At 42.3% G+C, this 20,799-nt stretch overlaps 1 protein-coding gene across 1 annotated transcript in view; it reads right to left on the reverse strand.

Annotated features, from left to right (window-relative positions):
• polrmt (polymerase (RNA) mitochondrial (DNA directed)) overlaps nt 1-20,799 on the reverse strand; it is a 56,475-nt gene that overhangs the window by 20,778 nt on the left and 14,898 nt on the right. The window contains exons 7-15 of the mRNA XM_008300496.1: nt 20,288-20,455; nt 19,596-19,766; nt 16,969-17,208; nt 13,999-14,784; nt 13,621-13,743; nt 11,189-11,311; nt 9,922-10,101; nt 8,738-8,824; nt 6,848-6,961 (exon numbers count right to left, since the gene is read on the reverse strand). Coding sequence (XP_008298718.1) covers nt 6,848-6,961; nt 8,738-8,824; nt 9,922-10,101; nt 11,189-11,311; nt 13,621-13,743; nt 13,999-14,784; nt 16,969-17,208; nt 19,596-19,766; nt 20,288-20,455 — 1,992 coding nt within the window. The remainder of the gene's footprint in view (nt 1-6,847; nt 6,962-8,737; nt 8,825-9,921; nt 10,102-11,188; nt 11,312-13,620; nt 13,744-13,998; nt 14,785-16,968; nt 17,209-19,595; nt 19,767-20,287; nt 20,456-20,799) is intronic.

Here is a 20,799-nt window from a genome sequence, read left to right on the forward strand (position 1 = left end):
TCAGGTATTTCAGTCTGGACCAACCAACTAACTCACCAACATTTCCATCCATTGAGCCACGTGGCTAAAAACTAAACTGCATGAAAGCAGTAAAAATCTAAAAATCTGGTTTACTAGTTAGTCTTACACAGTAGATTCTGTTAACTTATCTTGTACATCTTCTATCTCTCAGGGTGAATGTAGACAACAGATGATGTTTTACCAATAATAAAGCTGAACAAACCCATTCTGCAGCCCTTTGTAATTAATGTTTCCATATGACAACTCTCTAATTAGCAACAGCTTAAAAAAAAAACAAAAAAACATGGATATGAAAGGATTTAAGCGACAGGTGTTCACATGGATGGATTAGATCTAGCTTCAGGGGGTCAATCAAGCTACTCGGTTGGGCGGTTTCAGTCGATTGCTTGAAGGTCGCCGCGTGATGAATGACAGAATCGCACAATTATCAATGAAGGGTTTTAGACGAGAACCGTAGTGTTGTAAAACCCCATTACTTTCTGCCACGGCTGCCATCCCATCCATCATGACTCTAGGAGGACTTGTGAGGGGGGGGGATCTGTCCTTCCCCTCTTAACATCCACTCTCCTAACGGACGTTTTTGAAATACAGGATGGGAGAAGCCGTGACGTAAATTTGTGGACGCGGGGCGAAAGAAAATGGAAGCTACCTCTAATGTGAGTTATGGTCTGCCATGTTGTAAATGAGGTCACTACTGCACACTGTAACCCTGCTCGTTTTAACGTACATGAGCGTGATGTGTGTGTGCAAGACCCGACTGAAACCCTGGGGCTGTGATGAATGAGACCTTGGCGAGCCCTGCTGTGTGTCTGTGGGGAATAGGCTCCTGTGGTCTAAATCACCTCAGAGTTGCAGTGCAGATGGTCGTGGATGCAACAGCCATCAGTAATCGCATCAACGCCGAGTGGGGAATCCCTATTCATCACACGATGGTTAATAACACAGGCCCTCGTCTGCTGGAGTGGATTTGGCTCACCATTACGCCAAAACACTTCGCTTTTCTCTTCCGTTCTGGGTGACCTGGACCTCTCCCTTTCTCCATTCACCTGCCGAAGACGGATGAAGACACCGGCGGGCTCACAGTCACACAAAGCCCCGAGTCTCGCCGCACCTCCACTGACCTTTTCCAGACCTTCTTTCCTCCAAACTTTCTCTTTCTGCCTCTCAGGGGGGTGTCCTTGAAACTCAAACTGCATTTATTATTTCACCCCAAAATGCCACAAGATTCTGCAAGATCAACGAAACATCATGCCGCCCCTGGGAACGGCTCTCCTCCGTTCCGAAGCGGAAGCAGGCGTGGAGGGCATCACATCGACATTTAGAGATATGTAGTTGTCCAGAATTTGAATGAAAGGCCGACTCTCATTGTACGGGCTCCACAACTTTCATCAGCTCTCCTGTGCTGCTGCTGCTGCTTCCGTACAAAAGAGAAGTAAGTGGGGCAGACTGAGAACCTCATCTGTTCATCAAGATAGCACCACAGGAGTGAAAATAGAAGCAGAAGTCTGACATGAGTGAGCGGTTCATTAGTCATATAGAGGGATGGATAAAAATGGCAACAGAGAGGTACTGAACGGCCGTAAGGAGAGACAAGAGATCACAAAGAGTGACCAACAAAAGGTCCACAAAGCTCTGCAAGACCACCACAAAGACACTTACAGTGACAACACGAGTTCACTTTTCTGTTAATGTTCCGCATTTATGCACAAAAGACAAACTCTAAACTAATAGCAAGCTTATCAAGCCGTCTGAGTAACTAACTACTTTATGTAGGATTTCCTAAACACTGACAACTCTGTCCATATGTGATGATAATCTGACTACCACTTTACAAACTGTAAAATATTCCTATTACTTTGTATGTGACAGCTTAACAGTCTGAAGTAAAAAAAAGTACTGTTTTCATATTGATGACACTTAATTTCTTTTATTACAAGTGAATAATAAAGTTTCTGCTGTTATACCTAATGCATAAATGTGACCAACTCTCGCTCTTATTGGAGACACTCATATGAATCTTGCCGCTTGGTGGATGCTGCAGGTTTTTAATAAATTTAAAGGAAAGACGCCAACAAACAACTACAAACAAACTAAACTCTAGCTCCTGCTAACGTTTTACATTCTGGATTATATGTATTTTTGGTGAGTCTCATTGATCTGACTTGTTAAAATCTGTCTTCATCTCAGTAAAGCTTTATTTTAAGAGACATTTCAGTTTGTAATACGTGATATTGTAGAGCAAAGTGAATAGGAATGGTGTTTCTATGATTTATAGAGACAAACTGTGTCTCTTTTTGTGGAAAAAGTTCTTCCTAAAGTGGCTGAAAAGTTACCAGGGTGCTCATTCAAACATAAAACCAAAAAGCTCAGTTGCCGTCAAAATAATGGAAAGGATAAAAAGTCTAAAAGGGGCTTAAGAGAGACGAGACCACCACACCGAGATGCTAAATGAATACCAATGTCTTTCTTTTATGTAAGGAGGTGCGGACTCTTCCACATGTCTGTGCCCAGGAGGCCAACTGTCTCATAATCTACCCATGATTGGCAAGAGGGTTTATTAAAACTTTTATTTAAAGGTATTAACTCTCGGGGGCTTGTAACACATTAGACTTAATTATTTAATAACAGTGCACTATTTTTGTATCGCTATAGGCCACAAACGTCCACTGTACTTTCCTGCATTGTACTGTACTTAGTAGAAATTATCCACAGTGTCCAGCTGTTACAGGGAATCACCAATTACCCCCAAAACCCAAAGAAACCTGATTCTTTCCACGTAGAGGACATTAGGATCACAAGCTTTTAGTCACGCTATAAACTCCCAAATCCAGTCAAATCCGGCCAATCCAGCTGATGACTCCCTTGTGTCACGATACACAAGCGAGAGCGAGATTTCAGTGTGGCCCTGCCTGTGAGACGGAATAAAAAAATAAACAGGGAATCTGAGCCACAGTGACCTCTGATCCGATTAGCATCTCCCAATCCTGTTAGGCAGCCTCCCTGATGTATGTTCATGCTCCGTTCAGCTACTCCATCATACTCTAATTTCCTCACCTCCCATCAGCCATGGAAAATCCTTGATTACACAGGTCAGCATTTGTATCCCATCTCTGTACGCCGCTGAAATCCACCAACAAACAAAAAAAAACACACAGATGCACACACATGCACGCACACACTGCTCTGACGGGATGTTACTGTAGCTACTTTCCCTCCTCTTATTGAGTTTCTTACTGAGCATCACACTTCATCTTTCCACTCTATCTAGAGTCTAATTACTAACGACCCTCAGAAACCCAGTGGCCTTGGATTTAAGAGGCAGAGAGGCGACTGGGAGATTGAATTTAATCCAGCTACACAGGGAAAAGGTGACCTTTCTGCAAGTTAGTTTCATTTTTTGTTGTCCAATGATGCAACTGGATTAGAGCATTATTGCAGGGGGATGAAGAAAGTTATCTGTGAAACATAAGCTAAAACCTCATTCAGCCGTGAAGCTAGCTCTTCATTCATTTATTTATTCTGATTTAGGCCTTGAAAAAGGCAAAGTTAATCATTTTCCTGGTCCCTGTTGGACATTAAAAGAAGCAGATCAAATCAGAGGAATGCGCGTTAGCACATCACCAGAGAAAGAGAGATGCACCCTCGGGGGACCCGCCATCTGTCACCCTCGCTCTCTTGCACCTGCTTATGAGGTGTCACTCCCCCTCTAAGCCAACCTTATGCTTGATGTCATACTAAAAGAGCAGGCAGCGTGCTGAGCCAGCCTGGGAGCTCGCGGTGTGATTGTGCTTGGCATATGCTGCATGTCTGTCTCCACCTTTTATTTCATTAATGAAATTAAGAATAGTAGAGGTCAAAGTGAATTTATATAATCACAAACTGTTTTTTTTTTTCTACTTATCTATACACACATTATCTGCAGACGTGCTGGCACACAGACATGTTATCTCCAAGATGTGTTACTGTCAGGATCTCCATAGTGACGGACAACTCCAGCGATATTGTGGAGCTCCATTAAAGTCGGGCCACTCACAGCAATCACAATACACCATCAGAGGGGCACTCCTGCACCGAACCCATTGAGAGTTGGAAAGACCAGACGGGACATAACATCCACAAAGCAACCAGTGTTTACAGCGACATATAAGCTTGAATGTGCAGCATATGAGAAGATGAAGACAATAATTGTTTCAGTGAGTCAGATTTCCAAAAGGCTGAGCGAGGGTAAAGAAAGAGTAGAGGAAAGTGAATTTGTACGCATAAAAATATGAGAAATTGGGTTTAGATCTTACTTAATCCAAAGCCATGACACACTATACCTCAGAGAAAATAATGTATTTAGTCTTGACTACTTTCGAGAAAAGGGGCCACAACAAGAAAAGTAGTCACTTTTCTCCCAGTTAGAAATCCTGAGGCTTCTTCATGATGTTTCTCTACCCAGTGAATGGCAAGTACATGCAGCCATTTTCAAATCAGAGCCAAGAAGAGGACTTGCCATCTATCAATTGGTTGAAAAAATGCCTGATTAAATCACATGTAAAAACGTTCTGGTTTCTGAGCACTGGCAGTAAAAATAATTCAAGTAAATGTCTATTGAGCTTTGCCAGACCACAACGAGTGAAGTACAATTCATGGGCCGTCTGTGTAAAGACTACAGCAAGCTTTCAGAGCATAAAACTCTGAATTATAGCAGAATTTCAAGCATGTTCAAAAACGACACATATTATATAGACATGTTATGTGGACACTTACACATTTTCAATCTGATGTAACACAATTGACACTATTTTAAGGTGGAAGTTCTCAGTGCTGTGTGGAAGATACAGCTGTTTTAACACATAGAGCCCATACCGCAAGGGCCTGAAAGTAATTAGGCAGTTCGGTAGTTAGGTAGGTTCATTTCTGTACAGAAGAGCACACCTGTGGGTCAGAGTTGACTGAGAGCTGCCATTTGGAATGCGGTGAAGTTGTCTTTCAATTAGTGGTCTACCAGCATGAGGGTTTTTCAATGCCTAATGTCAATACGTAGAGAGCTGGGTGGCCAATTGCTGATATAATGATTTTTTTTTTTAAATTGCATGTCATGAAAAACAACAATACAATAATAAGAACATTGTTTAACTTATTTATTTAACACTGAATTTGTCTGCATCGTCTCTGTTTACTTAAGTAGATGTGCACCCGCAAAGTGTATGAACTAAATAAATGTCCATGATTAATGAAAATATTAATCTACCAAACACAGTCCTCTGAATGAAAAACATTTCAGTGCACTTAACAAGAGCAGAGGGCAGCCTCTCCTGCTACTGTTCTGGTAAATGTATTGATGACTGACATATTGCAGTGAGCGAATTGCGTCAACTCCAGCTGACACTTCACCGCTCTGTGCTGCTGTTCACAGACGCATTTTAGGGCATCTTCTAACACCAAATCCCTTGTTCACCAGATAAATTCACATTAACTTGAGATGTTTTGCTTCCCCGCCTCATGAGCTGGTAATCATCCATCCATCCATTATCTTTACACCGCTTAATCCTCTCTAGGGTCGCGGGGGGCTGGAGTCTATCCCAGCTGACTCAAGGTGAAGGCAGGGGACACCCTGGACAGGTCACCAGTCTATCACAGGGCTACACTTAGAGACAGACAACCAAGCACACTCACATTCACACCTACGGACAATTTAGAATCACCAATTAACCTCAACATGTTTTTGGACTGTGTGGGAGGAAGCCGGAGAACCCGGAGAGAACCCACGCTGCATGAGAGGAACATGCAAACTCCACGCAGAAAGACGTAAACCGGCGACCTTCTAGCTGCGAGGCAACAGTGCTACCAACTGCACCACCTTGCAGCCCTAGCTGGTAATCAGTTGATGCTAATGATCTCAAAACTACTATAAAAGGTAAACAGAGAAGTGAAAAAGATCATAAAAATCTGACAGAGATATCACAGATGACTGTTTATTTTAATGTAGTATTTGAAAATGAATGTTCAAAAGAAATCAGAGCTTGAACAACAGAAAAAAAAACTGCCCCAATACTTACAATCTTGACTGTAACTGTGTGTAAATACTCATTCAGGTCACATGGGAGCACTCGCCTACTCTGTGTCCACGGCCAACCAGCTGCCCTGATTTATTATCAGCTTCATTGGAAATTCCATCAAAACTCAAGGAAATATAACGCGTGGAATTTACACAGCGGAATGACAATTATAGTAAAAGTGACGACCTAAAGCATCTTACCACCTCATGGAAATATTAGTCTGAACAAGGAGACAGTGATGTGTACGATACTGTAACGGCAGTAGACCAGCACAAAGAGGGTTTCTATTACTGGTTCTTGTGTCAAGAGAGAGATTAATGAATACTGTTTGTACTCATACATGTGAGTCGCAAAGTGTATACAGTGTCCGCTGTGAAAAGGTCAGCTGTGGATGTATCGAGAAAGCCGTGAAAGTTGAGACAAAGAGCGAAGAGGAGAAAGACAAACAGGCGAAGACAGAAGAAGAGAACATGAGAAAGGTCAGCTGGTGAATTTTTAGAAAATGTAGAGGAAATGCAGACTCGCCTTTAATTGGCGAAGCTGTCTGTCACGTATATAGAAACAACGGTGATCACCGAGTAAAACGCTGAACGAAGACTTTACTGACTCAAATTAGTTCTAATGCTAACCACTATTTAAACTACAGAAACAGCTTTAACGTCTTGGAAAACCCTTTTTTTTTTTAGTTTAGAAACACATGAAAGCTCTGCAGTGAAATGATTAGAACTTCACTTACAGATGATAGCAAAGAACCCCCACGCAGGTCTTAAGGGGACACTTACCACTTGGCTGCGTGTGCGGTGGTAGGGCTGAATGATGGGTAAACCCAGGGGTGTCACCCACTCCACAGTGTGGCCAGACTTGGAGATGAGCCTGGCGCTCTCCGTCAGCCAGTCCTGCAACACAACGGACGCCAGCAGCGGTAAAGCGAGGTCACACACTGACGAGCAAACTCGGAAAAATATTCACAGCGCTGCATCAATCAAGAGTGCAAATATCTGCCTGTTTGTTGTGGGAGCATGTTGCGTGTTTGTGTTCTTCTGCAAATTTGTGTACGTGGCGGACAAAGTTTTTGTGTTTTAATTAAATTATGCAAGAAATATAAATGGTGCATTTGGAGAAAGTAAGAACTTCCGCTGCCCACAGCATCAACAGATTTAAACTCTAAACTTGTGATGCTCTACTTTAAGGGGTTGCTAACAATTGTTGCAGACTTGCTGAAGAAACAGGTGAGGAATTGTTGCTTTCTCTAAAAACCGCAGCCGTGCTGTTTGCATAAGCGTCTGGCACAGCTTACCTCCAAGAATGGAAGCCCTATTAATGTCCCACAAGTGTTTCCTCACACGTATAAGCACGCACACATACTGAGCTGTAGGAGAGATAAATATTTCCTAGCAACTGGAGGTAGCGCTCTGACCCGAAGCCGCTCCATTCATCATCACCTGCCTCCCTGTATTCCCCGGCACAAGGAAATGAAGATAGCATGAAAGCAGAGAAGCAGGAGTAAGACGTTACATAACTGGCTACTTAGTTTGGGGACTAGCTGATCAGTCAACAGACTGAAGGAGGCGAACAGAGAAAGAGACTGAAGGGTGTGAAGAGACGAATAGCGCCGTTGACAGAATTGATGCGAAATGTACAGAAAACGTAGGAGAGGTCAGGGACGGCAGCACCGGGGATTGATCAGCTTCCTCGTTCTCACTCACATGTCAACACTTTCCTATAAAATGTGGGAATATATGACCTATATAACAGCAGCAGGTGCGCACACATACACAGAAAAGCATCAGGTTGACACCGCGGCATGATGGGAGGGGGGATTTTTCATCTCAGACTGGGGCGCCCCTGCACATTTCCCAAAGGAGGCGAACAGTGCGTGGTGGCGGTTCTATTAGCTCTTTGCCTGTGGAGACAATTCCCTACCAGGTGCACGTCCTCGATCTATAAATGGAGTCCATGTGATGAATGGGCGCCGTTGCTGGGGCAACAATAAAGTAAACTAGCCATTAATAAAATATAAAATCATCTTATATGGAGCAGTGGGTCAGCAGCAGGAAAATGTGTGCACGATTTTTGAATAAACTGAAGGAAGTTTCCTGGAAAGAGGCACGAAATTTAGTATTAATCATAGAGAAAATAGAGACGGACGTTCTGTTGTTTAGGTTGTATTATTTAACAAGAGTGTAATTAATAATTTCTTTTTAAAAAATCCATGCAATCCAAAGAAAATATTCATTATTAAATGCAGTCTCATGTGCACAGACTAAAATCCTGAGATAACACAATTAATTAAGTGGTTTCATTGATGTGTTACCCCAAAATGAGCATCAAATTGCACACTTCCTTTTGGGAAATGTTGTGGGAAACAACATGTAAACACTTCTAAAATAAAGCTTTAGCAAAATAGGTGTCAATCTTAGACACAGAAAAAAAATCTGAATACTTTTTGACTCCACATTGCATTTTATAACTGCATGTTTGAAATTTGAGTGGAAACTGTGGAAAAAGTGGATGTATTTTTCTGAAAATACGATTTTTAACCAGAATTTCCATCTAATGTCACTGGTGTTACAGAATTAGTGACAGACAAGAGCTGATATTGGTGGTAATTTGATGGATGAGCTAATTCTATGCTGGTATTTGTCTTTATGTCTATGATGCAATGAACTCACCTGGATCTCTCTGGTGCCTGTAAACATCTCCTTCAAGCCATTGAACACCAGACGCACCAGGTAATGGGAAGCATCCCACACATGCTCCTGGAAATACAACACATTTTGTATTTATTCACACGGTTTTGCTTCCATCAATTCCTAAATTAAAGCTACGATTTGCTTTTAGCTCATATGAGTGCTACTACTATGATCACATATATAATGCAAATAAGTGATGTAAATTGCAGGATTCAAAGTGGTGTATTTCTCATATCCTGACAGTGAAAAGATCTCCTTCTCAAGAGGCGCTGCTTCATCCTTTCGATCTATCCTCCCCGTAATCAGTCACAATTACACTTCTCCCTAATTCCCTGTTTAAACAATTAGCGACATTATGCAGAAGTCATTTAGCACAATCCTTTGGCTGTGAGACGGCGGATAGACTGGCAGTGGGATCATGTTGATCCCGTCCATACAGACAATGAGATTAACTCCAACTATTGCTAAGATGCAAATAGCAACGGGACACACAATAAGCACCACTGTGCTGTAAGCAGATTAGAATCCTTCCATTCTCCTGCAATGGTGTCAAAAGTCCATCAAATAGCCATTTATGTCCGACCCAATCAAAGTGCAGTGGTTTTAAACTAAGAATAGATTCATAGTGGCTCTGTGCAGGATATCAAATACAGTATATCTATTGTTAGACTACACTCTTAGCCTCACTGAAATAACCATCCGATATTTTATTTCACTGCAATGTGATCACGAATAAGCTTGATTAAAATAAACAACAGAAGCATTTGTTCTTGCTCCATGCAGCTCACTGAGAGACAGTGGACGGCGTGACTCTTCAGGTCAAAGTCATTGAAATCCCTTTTGGCTTCGAAATAAAATCTGGTGAGATTGTTCTGTCAGCTGTGTGATAAATGCCTTCAAATGAAGCAATAACACAAAAACAAGGACAAACCCCAGCAGTGCAAACTCTCTGCTTCATTAGAGTCCAGACAAGACCATCTGAACTCAAAAGCATGTGTGATGTTTAGCTTGAGATAAAGGTGTGAGAGGAACCCTATACAGAGGAGATCCTATGCTAAGGGGCCACTCTGTCATAACAAGCCGGTGCCACGCTAAAAATAAAACAGTACGCCGTGTGAGGAAACCCCCTCGCTCACCACCATCACCTTCTACCACTGCTGTACCTTGGGGAACTCATCAATCTCCTTCAGCCTCTTCTCTATCTGGAGGCGTCCTCCGTAGCGCGTGACCCCGTACACCACCGTCATCACCGTCTGCTTGACCACCTTCCTGCTGATGAAGCCCTCCAGCACTTGGGCGATCTTCAGGCCGCCCTCTGCGTCGCGAGCTCGTAGCTCCTCCACCTGAAACACGTGAGCAGGTCAAGATGCACAAGTGCATTTGAAGGACACTTGAAAGCACATCCACAAAGTCACATACGTATAATCTGGGTGTGAATACTTTCGCTTTGCCTGCAACAAACGATTGTTTTCATTCTAAATTAATCTGCCCATTATTTTCTTGAGTTGATTTGTTTGTTCTTCAAATGCCAGATAAACATTTAAAATGTTCATTAAAAATGTTTACTAAAAGTCAAATGTCTCATTTTGTGTGACTGAATACTCAAATTGCTTTCAAATAAAAGAGCAAGTCGTCACAGTTGAGAAGCAAGAGGCAGAAAACGGTTATTTTCCGTTGATCTACTAATGGATTAATCAGCTATCCGTTTCAGCTGCAACTCAGGCTCAGATATTGTGTCCATTTCCACTGTTAGCTATTGTGCAGCTTTACCCTTGTGAGTAAACAAGATTTATTTATCCAGGTAGCTCGCCATTTCACAAGCCCGATATCATCTACAGTATCACCTGACACTAACTGCAATGCCCAGAGGTAAGCGTATGACAGTGAGATAGTGTCCCGCAGCAATCACTGACAACTACACGGTATACTTTGCAGTTGCAGTCGCTGCCCTTGGAAGGGCCCGGAACAGACGTTTTTTTTTTTTTTTATACTCGGCGCGCTCTGATACCTCCTGTACTGAAATGTCAGTTCATCACAATTAGCTTCAAACCGTTTCTGCCTAAAAGCATGCAGGTTCACGGCGAGCTGGGCCCTTTGATAGCATTGTATGCACACTTTACCCTTTGAGCCTTTCAGATATGAGAAAACCGTCTCCTTTTCTCTGCACTTTAATGCAAAGCACGAGGAACTAAGCACTTTTTAAATGCAAGACCTAAACTGAGAAACTTAAAATATATTCTCAGCGCTCAGCCTGTCACTCACTTCGGGATCCAGCGAGTCATCTGAATATTAACAGCTGAGCAGCTGCGACGTGCCGTGCAAGTGAAATCTTAAACAGTTCCGTTGTTGCAAGTTTATGAAGTTCAAAGAAGGGGACAAAACAATGCAAAAATATATATATACAAAAAAAAACAGCCCACTGGAGCTGACCTGCTGTGCTACTCCGCTGTACACATCCTGGGGCACGTCACAGGGCATGAGGTTGACCGACGTGGCACCAATAACATCTCTGCCTAGAGCAGCGTAGTGCTGGAGACCATTACAGGAGCCGTCCTGGAAGAGAGGTGGAGGGAAGGAGGAGAGGATTAGAGCAGAGCTGTCAAGGAGAACAGAACAGAGAGAGAGAGGGAGAGAGAAAGAATCACAAAGATCAGCACGGGGAGAAAGGCTAAGGGTGAACCGGTCTCCTTATGAATAAATGATTTTAACAGAAGTACAAGAACAACTAGGAAAGTGAAGAGCAGACAAAGAAAAGGGGAGAGGGCGAGATGAATCACAGGAACAATGGCTCAACAGATGAGAAGAAAGATCCGGTTGAGGCTGTTTATACACCAGCAACATCATGCAGTGTGACATCTCGCAGTGAATTTCGCGCATATCGCTGGAATATTAAACCATTTACAAGAATATTAACTTAAGTTTAGCATTTAAAGTAACATCCAGGATCAGACAAAGGAGAGGAACTACAAATATGCAAAACAGATGATTCATTATTAGTTCTTCAGATTGATTTGAGGATAACTGTTTTTTTACATTGTTTCCCTGGGCTTAACATTATCCGAATTAAACATGTCTAACTTGAAGCTGTCCACCAAGCCGAGTAGTTTAAGTGATATTTACTGTATCTGGGGATCTGCAGTGTTTCTGTATTCAACCCCCAAAGCAAGATGAAAAAGTCTAATAAAAATGCTTGTCGTATATGAATGCATTGTTCACTAATAAGTGCATTTGCCCACATTCTTGCCCCATTTGTCTTTTCCCATTTAATTCCTATCAACATGTGGCCTCTGACATGAAACTCTCTCCGCTCTGCCAACGTGACTCTTGTGTTCAATCTACCGCTGATACATCCACAAAGAGGACGGGTGCGTCTAGGTTTAAGCTCCGTAACTGCAATTCCGAGCTTCGTACACAAGTCGACTCCTGCTGTCCGTTAGATTCTTCGTTTGCTTTATTTATTTATTTACCCATCACTAACTGTGCACATTCATTTTCATCAAGTTGATGTAAACGCGTCAAATTTAGCCAAAAGGCTCATTTTCATGTACAGTCCCTGAGTGGTTCTGTTCCAGTTCAAAGTGAAACGCTCGGAGCTGTTGGCATTTCAAAACATCTGCTAAGAGGAGGCTCTAAATACTTTTTAGCCACGCTGCATTTTTGTCTGACAGGCAACTAAACAAATGCTGTTGTGTTTGCGGCCACATTTCGCTGTGAAACATTTATTTTTTTGTCTAATGCTTTTCTGTTTTGTCGTATTCTTATGAATCTGCTTGAGGCACGAAGTCAGGAGAGGTGTTGCCACTTTTATTGCTGTGATTTACCAAGACAATTCTCACTACTGCTTGGAAGAATTAACATTAATTGCTGATTGAAAATGTGTTTTCACAAGTGCCAAATAAAAGCTGTATTACAGCAACATTTTCAACGAAGGCCTGAGGTGCAGACTTTTAAGGGTGGCTTTACTCAAATAAATAAGTCACATATTAAACTTAAAAGGTGTAAAACACAGAATTACTGACAATGAAAAGGATGCACAGTTGAGATATATACTTTTGTAAAAGACAAAAAAAACAGCATGTCGCCTACAATGACACCAACTTCTATGATTTTTCTGTTGCTTTGGTGTGAAAAAGGCGGAGGCTTGCCTGTCAGATCTCGGGGCAGGATATGTCAAGATGTCGTCTGGTGTGTAAGATAAGGGCTACAAGTTTATGGCAGATAGCACAAAATGGTCCCAGATGGCTGGAGAGGTCTCGGCTTGTTAACTTTGATTTGCCCTCTAAAATAGCACTATGTAACATGACCGAACGGCACACCTTATTTTTTAGAAGGCTATAAACCTAATCTATGATGGAGGCCGATGGTGTTGGCAGAGGAGTAAATTCCTAAAGACAATATGTTCTAAATTAACAATGTGTTTTTAATCCCTGTTTCTCTTGAGTTAAAAATAATGCCTTTACATTTTTGATTTTCAGTTTATGGCAGAGTCTGCGATTCTGGAGAGAGATATTCAAGCAGTTAGTGCATTTAGATAGTTCGCATTTGACAAATTCACTGTTCCCCTCAGGCCCCAACATGCACAGGAGGAGAAAAATGGAATAGAGTTGTGTGGATCAATTTGTTTGTTGCCCATTTACAGAGCCAGGGCTGTGTACAAACACTGGATTTTATCTCAGTACATCCACAGAACGGACAGCTAGTGGACTGTGAGGAGATAATCACTGAATTTAACAAAAAATTGATGGGATTAGGGATTAGTATCGCTGACTCTACCTTTAAAAGTTTTATTGTCACATTGGCAGGACACCGTGATGCATCTTTTTTTTTTTTAAACAAATCGATCATTCTTTGTTTTACAGTACCTGGTGAACGGGGAAATGAGAGATGAACTGCGTTGGATCAGGCGACCTGACGGCTTTGGCGATCTCCATGCAGCAGGCCAGGGCCTGCCAAGGCTCGTCTGCATTCATCCACCACTTCTTACCCTAAAAAAAGTCAAACACAAAGTACATTCACAAACACTCACAAAAAAGCGTGTTCACTTTTTAGACTTTGATATTTTTTATGGACTTTGCCACTGATTAAACTAACTCTTCACCCAGTGTGAGAGAGATGACTAATACACTAATCTGCACATTTCTGGAATTTAAAATATCTGTTTTTATTGCTGATAAATGTAACTATGAATACTAACAGAAAAAACTAAATGAACAGCAAAGAAGAACTTAAGATGGACTAACATTTAGAGGGTTGTCGGCAGAGTCCAGTATGTCCTCCATGATGGTGTTGGCGTACTCCAGTCGTCCCAGTAGCGAGCTCCTCTTCTTTAACCCCGTCAGATTGACTAAATGGATCTTCAACCAGTCCAGACCTTTGGGACCAAGAGGCTTTCCCTCTGCAAACACAAGGATCGCCCGTGTGACATCACTTCCCAGGTGATTAAAGTACGGAGGACACGGGTAGGTCCGTCCCCTAAAGTCCATGTTGTGAGGGAACCAGAAGATCTCGTCCCGCATGTGGTGGGCGATGGAGAGTTTATAGAGAGCATCCATACGCAAGCTGTGCATCTCACCGCATTTCTTTTTGGCGGCGATCACCTCTCTTTTCATGTGGGTCTTCTCGCTAGCTGTGTAAGTGGGATCATGAGGGTTGAAGTGGGGTATTTTGGGGGCTTCTGACAAAGGAGGAGGGATGTCCAGCTTATCGCTGCCACGATCGTTGAAGATCGAGATAATAATATCCAACAAAGGTTTGTTGATCCTCCAGGCGCAGTTGCCCAACTGGTTAAGCGAGTCCAAGACTGCGTGAAGGTTCTCGCATTTCTCCAACAGCTGCTCGTGTTGGGTGGCGCCATCCACTGTGCGCATTAGTTTGGCTGGTGCAAGCACGTAGGCTCCGAACTTGACGGAAGTCCAGGGAACAGGAGGGCACAGCATCGGCATCACATAAGAGTCAAATGTCAGCTTGGTCTCCGTGGCTTCCTGCTGCATCTGAGTCAGGATGGGGTGAGGCTTGATGAAGCCAACCTGGTGGGTAAAGCATCATGAGAAATCCACTTAGTAACCTCAAAACAACAGATAGAAATCTTTGTATCTTCTTTTTCTTTTCCATTTAATAAAATCTGGTCAATCATGGCAGCATGCGGTTTATTTAATTTGAGTATAATTTTGATATCAGGTGGCTCGGTGGTAGCACAGCTGCCTCGCAGCTAGAAGGTCGCCGGTTCGCCTCCTGGTGAGGACAACCCAGATCTTTCTGCGTGGAGTTTGCATGTTCTCCCCATGCAGCGTGGGTTCTCCGGCTTCCTCCAACAGTTCAAAACATGTTGAGGTTAATTGGTGATTCTAAATTGTCTGTAGGTGTGAATGTGAGTGTGCTTGGTTGTCTGTCTCTAAGTGTAGCCCTGTGATAGACTGGTGACCTGTCCAGGGTGTCCCCTGCCTTCGCCCGAAGTCAGCTGGGATAGACTCCAGCCCCCCACGACCCTTGTGAGGATTAAGCGGTATATAGATAATGGATGAATGGAAAAGTAGATCAGCAACAGTTTCAGGCATCTGTTTAACTTAAGTTAACTCATAACAGACATGTAGCATAATTAACAACTTCTAATCTGAATACATGCCATACAAAACCAAACAACTGGAATAAAAACTCCTAACTGTGATTTTTGTTTTTATTGTTATACTATATTTATATTTTTGAATACTATTTCTTTATTGCACCAGCACTGACAGCCTTTTTCTTGCACCTTATCTTGGTTGTTCTAACAGCATTGTTTGCACCTTACGTATCTTATGAGCTACTGGATGCCTTGTATTTCCCAGAGGAGGATGAATAAGGTATACATCCATCTCCGTAGCTCCAAAAACCTTAAAAAACCTTTGGAATTGAACATGTTTATCTCATTTTAACTTCCTTAAATGCAGTCAGTGAAATATTGCTGACATACTGGATTTTCCACAACAAATTTAATATGTTGGAACACATTTCTCGACTTCATCTAATTATGTAAAACTCCTGAAGCATGTAGGACTGGGCATAAAGACCATAATTTGTTGACAGGAAAAGGATAAAATAATGGTAATCTGACAGAAACACCTCTGCATTGCTTGAATGAGTCAGACCTTCATGCTGAGCTGTAAAATCATTAGCATGCTCCCCTGATGGGCTAACCGCCACAGAAAGCAAAAAAAAAAAAAAGTCAAGTGAAGAATAGGAGAAAAGAAAGTAGAAAAAAAAAGAGAAAGAGAAAATTACACAAGAATAAAATTCTGCTACAGCACACCCCAGTGTCAAAGTACATCAAGTCAAAAAAAAAAAAAAAAAGAAATTCACAGTTTTCTTTCTCTTTCTGCTCTTTATCCCCCCGACACAGTCGCCTCACCCTCCTGCAGGGTCCCATGGCAGTAAATCAGCAAGCCAATTAAGGGGACACTAAAAAAGGGATTAGCCTCGAACCTATTCATCTTGCTCAAATGTTCCCTCTGCCAATTCACACTGGGGGGAAAATGGTTTTATAAATCACACTCTTTGGAGCTTCACACTGGATAGGAGGGTGCTCAAGTGTTCAAGGTAACAGGCTTTAGAACAGGTTTCTTGTCTCAAGTGAAGGTCAAATGTTTTAAGGTACTTTCTTTGTTTCTGCTCCTCTATGGGTTTTTTTTTTCCCTCATTACCGAAAGGCCAGCTGTGCAACTGCTTAAACTTTACCAAGTCAATCCTTTAATCGCACTAATTGTACGTAATTATCAAAAAGCTACAATGAGTATGATTAGACTGATGAAGCTTTTCTCATAATGAGGAGTTTTGTTCCTTTTTTGTATTTTTTAATCCTTTTGAATACTTTTTTTTTAATGTCACTTTCAAGGAGATCCCTTCAACTCTAATCCTTGACCATTTTTTTTTTTCTTCCACATAAATCTCAGTTGAAAGGATGTTTTTATGGTTTGGGTTAACACTCAGAAATCCTGTTTCCAGGTTATCAAAGGTATTTGAATTCTCTCAGATCTGATTCTCTTTTATAAGAGCAGCTAAAGGACCCAAAGAATGTAAAGCAGCAGTGTTAATGCTCCTGTATAGGCAAGAATCTGCACTGGCTTTTTGGTAAGAAAGTTTTTGGCCGAATCGCTACCAGCTGCAGGTTATCTGACCTCTGTATTATCTCTGCAGAACAGACCGAGTGAGCACAAAGGCTGGCTAATCCACTGTACCTGTCGGGTGCTGCGAAAGGCGTACATGTGGTAGAGGATGGGGATGAGCTTCCTGTCGAAGGCCGGGTTCAGGATGTCGCTATTAATTTTGAGGTTCATGACCATTATATCCACCAAGCAAGTGCCCAGCTCCAGAGTCACGATGAATGGCCAGCTCATCTCGTCTCCCTGCAGCGAGGGTCCCGAACTCTGCTCCATCTCCAGCTTAGCCCACTGCTCCCTGGGAAGCACATTGTACACCTGGAGGGAGAAGAAGTCAAGTGAGGTTGTTTTCATTTGTATTTCTAATTTCATGACAACAGCATGCAATAATATTAATATTTCAAAAAATTAAAGACACCACAAGTCTTCACTCATCACAGCGAGCTACAGTATTTGTAAGATGTTAACAGCTATAAGAAAAGCTCCAAAAGCTCAGAGTAAAACCTTGAGGAAGGAATCTTCCTCCTCAGCATTAAAGGACCAGTGTGAATCATGTAGTGGCATCTAGAGGTGAAGTTCCAGATTGCAAACAACTGAATTATCCTTTCCTGTCTAATGTACGAGAAATCTATGACAGCCATCATTTCAACATAAAACATAAGCCAGTGTTTGGCTTGTCCATTCTGGGTAGCCATAGAAACTTGCCGGCCCAACATGGTGGCCTCCGTGGAAGAAGATGTGGATATGAAGGGATCATTATTAAGAAAACATGAATGAATGAATACTAAACTCCATCTCTGCACTGGACCTTTAGCCACATTCACTTGGATTACATTTTTTTTCATGAGCGGGGGTGAAATTAATTCCTATACATAAGACTGACCTGGAGCGATAAGCAGTTTTGTCAAGCATTTATGATGTTTAGCTTCAAACCTGATGCATGAAAACGTAAATATGTAAAGTGAGAACTTGGACAAATCAGTGAGAGCTCAGACTACCACTGGATGTCATAATAATGAAAAACATTATAATTGGCATAATTATAACTACAAAGGCTGCATATAAATACCTTGCATAAAACAAACACCTTAACTAACGTTTGGTCTAACTGCTGGAGCATAATGAGCCCTTGCTCATTATAGTTTTGATGACATTAGCGTTTCCCCCTCGTGCACCGGAACAACCAAAACCCTGAGTCAGTGGAACTGGCTATAAATCCCATTGAGGAAACGCAGTCCTTCATTTTACTAAAAAGGACTCGACGGCATGTCAATGAGCTGGAGAACAAGGTCGCCAGCAAAGTTTATTGTTCTATTAGACACAGAACACTGATGCTGTGACCAAAACGTTCAGCTTCATGACAGTACGATATTTCAGACTTCAGAGTGAAACGACTGAGTCATTGAGTTTGGTATCTAGGAAACGCGGTATGACACAAAACAATAGCAGGGGTTTGGAATTAAAGAAAACCAGCCACATTCAGTGACAGAAACAGATGACAATCAAGAGCTGAGTGTTGTGCTTTTATGTGTAACTACAGCAGTAGAAATAAACTGCAACTTCCTTCAGTGTCTGCTGTTCAGTACGGTATACACCAACATCACTAAACCAAACTGCCTAATATGGTGTAGGTCCTTCCTTGTGCGCCCAAAAACAGCTCTGACCCATCGGTCCACGGGACCTCCGTGGGTGTCCTGTGGTGTCTGGCACCAGGACTTTAGCAGCAAATCCCCCGGATGCTGTGGGTTGTGGAATGGGGCCCTCGTGGATTGGGCTTGTTTTGCTACATTTCACAGATGGTTGTTTTGATGAAAATCTGGGGAATCTGGAGGCCAAATCAGCACTTTGGGTGATTTGTCATGCTCTTAAAGTCGTTTTTGAGCAGTCTTTGCAGCGTGGGAGGGTTCACTGTCCTACTAGGGGGACTGCTTGGTCTAAAACAACGGGCGTGTTCCAAAATCTTACTACGACTATTATATAATCTGACAGAATAAGATTTAATATGTTCCAAAACATTGTATGTCCAAAATAGTAAGACAAAAGATGTCCTACTACATCTGGTTGGATTCTGCAGTATGCAAGCCAGCATGCTTTTCTCACCCACAACCCTTTGCGCAATCACGTCACACACATCAAGGTGTTTCGTGCAAATTCATTTCGCACTACAAACTGCGACAGTCAAAGTTTAAGGCATGATAAAGTAGCACGTCCCAATTTTATGCACACTGCAGGAAATAGCACATACTTTGTGAGGGCAGCTGCAGTATGTACTTAAAGTAAAAAAAACAAAGTATGCAATTTGGAACGCAGCCAATGCATGGGTAGATGGTATGTGTCAAAGTAGCATCCACATGAATGCCAAGACCTCAAGTTTTCCCAGCACAACATTAGGTTGTGATGACATTATCAATGCTATAAACTTTCCCTTCCAGGGGTTTTAATATTGTAGCTGATTAGTGTTTCCTCTCCTCTCCTCTGGGGGGGGTTGGGTTCCTTCACACTGTTGCCAACCTTTAGCTCAGAGGGAGTCCCCAGGCTACTTTGGGTTGTTGGGTTCTCTCTGTTTAAATTTGTAAGCTCTATACCTTACTATGTTAAGCGCTATGTGATGAACTGTGCGATACAAATAAAATTGAATTGAACTGTTTACAGTACATCTACAGCCAACTACAGTCGTGAGCCGTTACGTGTCAGATGTGTTTTACCTTGGTATCTTTGGCCAGCAGGTCAGTGTACATGTTGTAAATGTTGGTCATCTTTTCCACCATCTGATTCTGGTGCTTCTGTCGCACAGAGTACTTGGTGTAGACCCTGTGGCCCAGATCTCTGGCTAAAAGCTTCAGCGACTCTCCACTAGGAGGCAAGTTAGCAACACTCTGGAAAAAAAAAGGGTAGGACACGGGTCAAAAGGCATGAAAACATGTGTTAGTTACAAAGAGCAGCAAATAAGTGTTTGAGGCTTTTGGAAGGTTTGATTTAGACTAATACAAAAAATAAAGAATCCTTTCGTTAGAGTAGAAAGAAGAGGGAGAAAAGTCTTTTCTGAACTAACATCACACCCTTTGTATTTGTCTTTGTCGGAACCAAAGGTATCTGATCAAAGCATGCTCTGCTGCGCTGCCAGAGCCTGATGCTTTTCCAGCTGTTGTGGCTGTCAGGCACTTGATTTGTGTTTTGTGGTTTCCCAGATTGGTTGTGTCAAATTACACAAAAAGGCAAAACCAGAGAAAGATAACAGTGACATCACTACACACATTTTTTTTTTCTCTTTGTAATGTAGTAAAATAAAGCCGTCGTCAATCAAATGGCTTTTGTTCAAACAGAGATAAGTCTTTGTTACATCCCAGACTTTTGGCGCTTCATTGAGCGGCAGGCTGGGTGAGGTGGCTTGTATTACCTGTATCATGATGTCAACATACTCCCTATCCTCCAGCAGACAGAGATAGGGATAAAGGTTAAGCCTGTAGTCCTTGGTGTTGGTCTTAGCCAGGATCATCTTGCGCTCCCTGAGGGCCTGGAGGAGGATCTTCTGCCACTGTGCCCGCTGCTCTGCCAGCAGCTCCCTCTGAAAGGACAACACAACTGGAAGTCATTCATCTCAGGACAGTGACTGACAGCAGGAAAAACACATAAAGCAAGAAGTAAAATTAACAACCATACAGCCTTTATCACATACTGCAGGATCCAAATGGAAAGCCATTTAAATTGTGAGTCTGTAGACAGGGTCAGCTCTCACTGGGAACGAGTCATTGTGCAACATGACCATGAATTCCATTTGATGGTTAGGCTTGTTTGGCCAAGAAACCTCCAGATGACAGCAAGAAAACAGACTACCCCTCTGAGAAAACACAACTGGGCCACAGGCTTATTCATCTAAACCAGGAACGAAAAGTCGATTCTGCTTTTGTT

This window comes from Stegastes partitus, unplaced genomic scaffold, assembly GCF_000690725.1.
Source record: "Stegastes partitus isolate 25-593 unplaced genomic scaffold, Stegastes_partitus-1.0.2 Scaffold33, whole genome shotgun sequence".
Lineage (NCBI taxonomy): Eukaryota > Metazoa > Chordata > Actinopteri > Pomacentridae > Stegastes > Stegastes partitus.